Genomic DNA, 3715 nt, shown 5'->3' on the forward strand with positions numbered 1-3715 from the left:
AGTGACATCTTTTCTGTAACATTACAAGCATCTGAAATGGATTATTAAGATGAAGTTTAAGAAACCCCTTGCCTAAATTACGAGAAAGACCACTTTTCACTGGAAGTCACAAAAAAAATAAATAGGACATAAGATGTAACCACATGGTTTAAGGTTCCAGAAAAACATGCAACTACACAGCGTTTCATGGCAGGTTTTGACTACGTAGAACACCCCAAAAAGACTTGTGGTATGAATCCAAATGGTATAAGTTTTATCCTTCATGCAAGTGAACATTTCAAATGCAGTTTTGATTAGTCACCCCCCCCCCCCCCCAAGTTATGTCTTTAAGTATCCAATCCTCCATGAAAGTAGTGGATGTATAGCTAGCAGAGCAGTCAGTCTAAACTTAAAGCATAAGTTCAAATGCGAACAATTTAATGGTCTATTGTTTCGAGGTAACATGAAACCAATTGAAGTTTTTCAGGAAGTAGCAGTTGTCAGTCACTAGTAATTAAATCTGCATGCAAGGAGTCAGTGCAAGACCATTTCAAGATACAAGGCCAAAACTATCCTCTAGAAAGAACTCCAGATCTGCCACAGTATCACTTTCAGCTCTTTATTGACCACTCAAACAGATACCACAATGGGGCCAATGGTTGCTTTCACTTCTGAAACAAGGCCTTTGGAAAAAAAATAAAATAAGTAAATAAACCCAAGGCATAGGTTTAGATAGAGAATTGACCTTCAGATAGTCACCTGCATCAGACAGTTCGCGCCCTTTCCTGCTGGAGCCACATGTGGAGTCACAGCACACGCACACCTGGTCATTGTCATCCGCAGAAAGCCATCTAATGAAAATAAATCTTTAGTCATTCAGAACGCATCTTATGGTTGGCAACTTATTCAGTGTGGACATACCCATTTGCAAAGGAGCAAGCCTTGTTCTCCGGACTTATGGGTGTTGAAGCCACAACTGCTTTCAAAGCACATGTGATGTAGACCTATTTATATATAATAAAAAAAAAAAAAAAAAAAAAAAAAGAAACGTTTTACATCCAGTGAAACCAGCCCTTAAGTAACGAATTATTACATACCTGGGCACTATTTGACTGCAGGAATCTGAAAGCCTCCAACTGGAAGTGCAGTTTGTCATTCTGAACACGGTGCATAAAACTAGATGTTGAACCTGTAAGCTTTGCATCAACCAGGCACCTAGAGTGGAAACAAAAATAAGATTCCAGCAACACAGGAGGTCAAGAGATTAATCTCTACACACCCATGGTTCTCAATAAAGGAATATCTTGGAGTGGAGTTCACATCAGGGACCGCAGTGGCCACACAGCCATCCACAAACAAGCGCAAAGGAACATGGTTGTACTGATTCACAGAAGCCTCAACTTTCAAAGACTGCCCTAGGAAGTACTCATTGGATGGCCTCTCAAATGTCCAGTCATCTGGCGGGGAAGAGAAGTCAAACACTTTAAAGCCCATTCTAGAACACAGAGAGAGAGAAAAAAAAAAAAAAAAAAAAAAAAAAAAGAAGCCCCACACAACACCTACCGGTCATGAGCCTCAGGGAGAATACTAGAACATCCTCTGCAACCTTTGTAGCAGCAAAAGGAACCCAAGAGGGATTTAAAACATTGCTGCTTACATTGTGCAACCTAAAACAGAGGACCAAAAAAAAGTATTTAAAAAAAAAAAAAAAAAAAAAAAAAAAAAAAAAAGGTAGTAACTTGTAATGAAACCGCTTAAACTTTTTAGTACCTTGAATAGTGGCATTCGATTCCAACAGCTGCTGCATCAGTTCTTATAATGGGAGTTCCTACTAAAGCCTCAGGCGTATAAAAGAGGGTAAATGTATAGACCAGCTCACTGTCAGTCATCTGAAAAGAAATAACTCTGTGCAGTAACTCACTCATGCGGTTGATTACTACGATTTAAAAAATAAATAAAACTCACATTCAGAGAGCTGCCACATGTCTGAAGCTCATACTCAAAGATAATCACTTGGGTTGCTGGATCCTCCCCTACAGCTGCACAGCCTCCTAAACTGAGGAATGAAGGATTGACTAGCTGACCAGTTCCAAAGAAGTCCTTCTTAACCTCCACATGCACAAGGCTCTCTCCACATTGTGCAGCAATACTTTGTGCAGGGGCAGGTACATGCAATGCAAGTGGAACAACTGGCTGTTGAGGTTCTTCTGGTATTACAGGAAAATGCCAGGTCAAAGGTGCCACAGGAGCCTGCATTAGCTGTTTGGACTGAGTGCTTCCAGGTTCTTGGAGTTTCTGTAGACCTACCCCAACAGAACTCAATACAGGTCTTGAAGGTCTAAAAGCAGCTGACGTCTGTAAACCTGCATGCTGAGGAGCTAATACTGTGGACTGTTGTTGGAATCTTATTGGAGCCTGGCTTTGTTTAAATTTTGACCATTGTGCCAAAGACAAGTCAGCTGCAATAAGCAGAAAGAATCCAACACTAACACAATCTATCAATCCCATTGTTGTGAAACTCTGAGAATCTCAGAATGCTTGTTGTGTGCCTGCTGTGCCTTTTTCTAGAGCAGGAAATTGCAATGACTCCACCCCCTTTTGACAAGCTTAATGGTTCTCCAGACTTCCTTCTTAATTACTATTCATGCCACAAAGGAGATCACTAACAAGATTGGCTGTAGTCTATGTTGGTTTCATTAGCAAACTTTTTTTTTTTTTTTTTCACATAGTGATTTTTTGAGATGTGATGGTTAAATAAGACAAAAAAAAATATTTTGATTGTGTACATATTGCTCTTGTGAGATGCAGCATATCATATGCAGTGAGAGGTACCCTGTTGGAAATAGACATACATACACCCCAACAATGTCTCATCACACAGTAAAGCCTCCCAATGATAATCCACTGCCATATAAGATGCTGTGTTCTCACAGACTATGTCAACTGCCAAACAAACAAACAACAAAACACTTTCACATCCTCTACACTTCAAAACAGCTTGAAAACATTCACAGCCCACTATTAAAGTCCCCGAGTTGCAACCTTTAATATCCCATCGCTGTGGCAAAAATGAATTTGGGAAGTTAATGTGATTTTTGCATTAGCAGATTAGACACGTCTTTCATGCTCTCATTCGCATATTAGACCACAGCTAAGCACAAATAGCTTTCTCTTTGTGCTTAACCTCATAATGTCAAGAGGACCAAACTCACTTTTCAATGTGGTGGGACAAGTTTTTTGTAAAAGTTTGAAAAGGAGATGAGGAGGAGGATTGGGACAATGTATAATTCTCATGCTGGTTTGATGTCACATTACTATGTGTGTTTGAGTGCTCAAGCTCAGCAGTGTCCACATAAACTCTCTGATCATCTTTTGTATGATCGGTTTTGCATGAACTTTCCAATTAAACTTTGTATTTCACATGGATTCTAGAAAAATTCCACATAGATGTAATGCAAGCATACAGTCATTGTAGAAATCTGGATTTTACTTGGTCAATTGAAATGAAAGTATTCAAAGTAAGCTACTTTGTAAACAACAACTTAAACTTATAGTTATTCTATGCACTAAGGGACAGTCATGGCCTAATGGTTAGAGAGTAAGACTTACAGTACAGACCAAAAGTTTGGACACACCTTCTCATTCAAAGAGTTTTCTTTATTTTCATGACTATGAAATTGTAGATTCACACTGAAGGCATCAAAACTATGAATTAACACATGTGGAATTATATATG

The 3715-nt window shown here is 39.1% G+C and overlaps 1 protein-coding gene across 1 annotated transcript; it reads right to left on the reverse strand.

Annotated features, from left to right (window-relative positions):
• Positions 1-584: 584 nt before the first annotated feature.
• Positions 585-2526, reverse strand: LOC127983457 (zona pellucida sperm-binding protein 3). Its single transcript, XM_052585662.1, has 8 exons — positions 1945-2526; positions 1750-1868; positions 1543-1646; positions 1259-1436; positions 1077-1194; positions 901-983; positions 739-830; positions 585-662 (listed from the first exon to the last, which is right to left on the reverse strand). The coding sequence occupies exons 1-8, from the start codon at positions 2485-2487 to the stop codon at positions 610-612; spliced, it is 1290 nt and encodes a 429-aa protein (XP_052441622.1). The 5' UTR covers positions 2488-2526; the 3' UTR covers positions 585-609.
• Between the last annotated feature and the right edge of the window lie 1189 nt (positions 2527-3715).

This window comes from Carassius gibelio, chromosome B20 (assembly GCF_023724105.1).
Source record: "Carassius gibelio isolate Cgi1373 ecotype wild population from Czech Republic chromosome B20, carGib1.2-hapl.c, whole genome shotgun sequence".
NCBI classification, from domain to species: Eukaryota; Metazoa; Chordata; class Actinopteri; order Cypriniformes; family Cyprinidae; genus Carassius; species Carassius gibelio.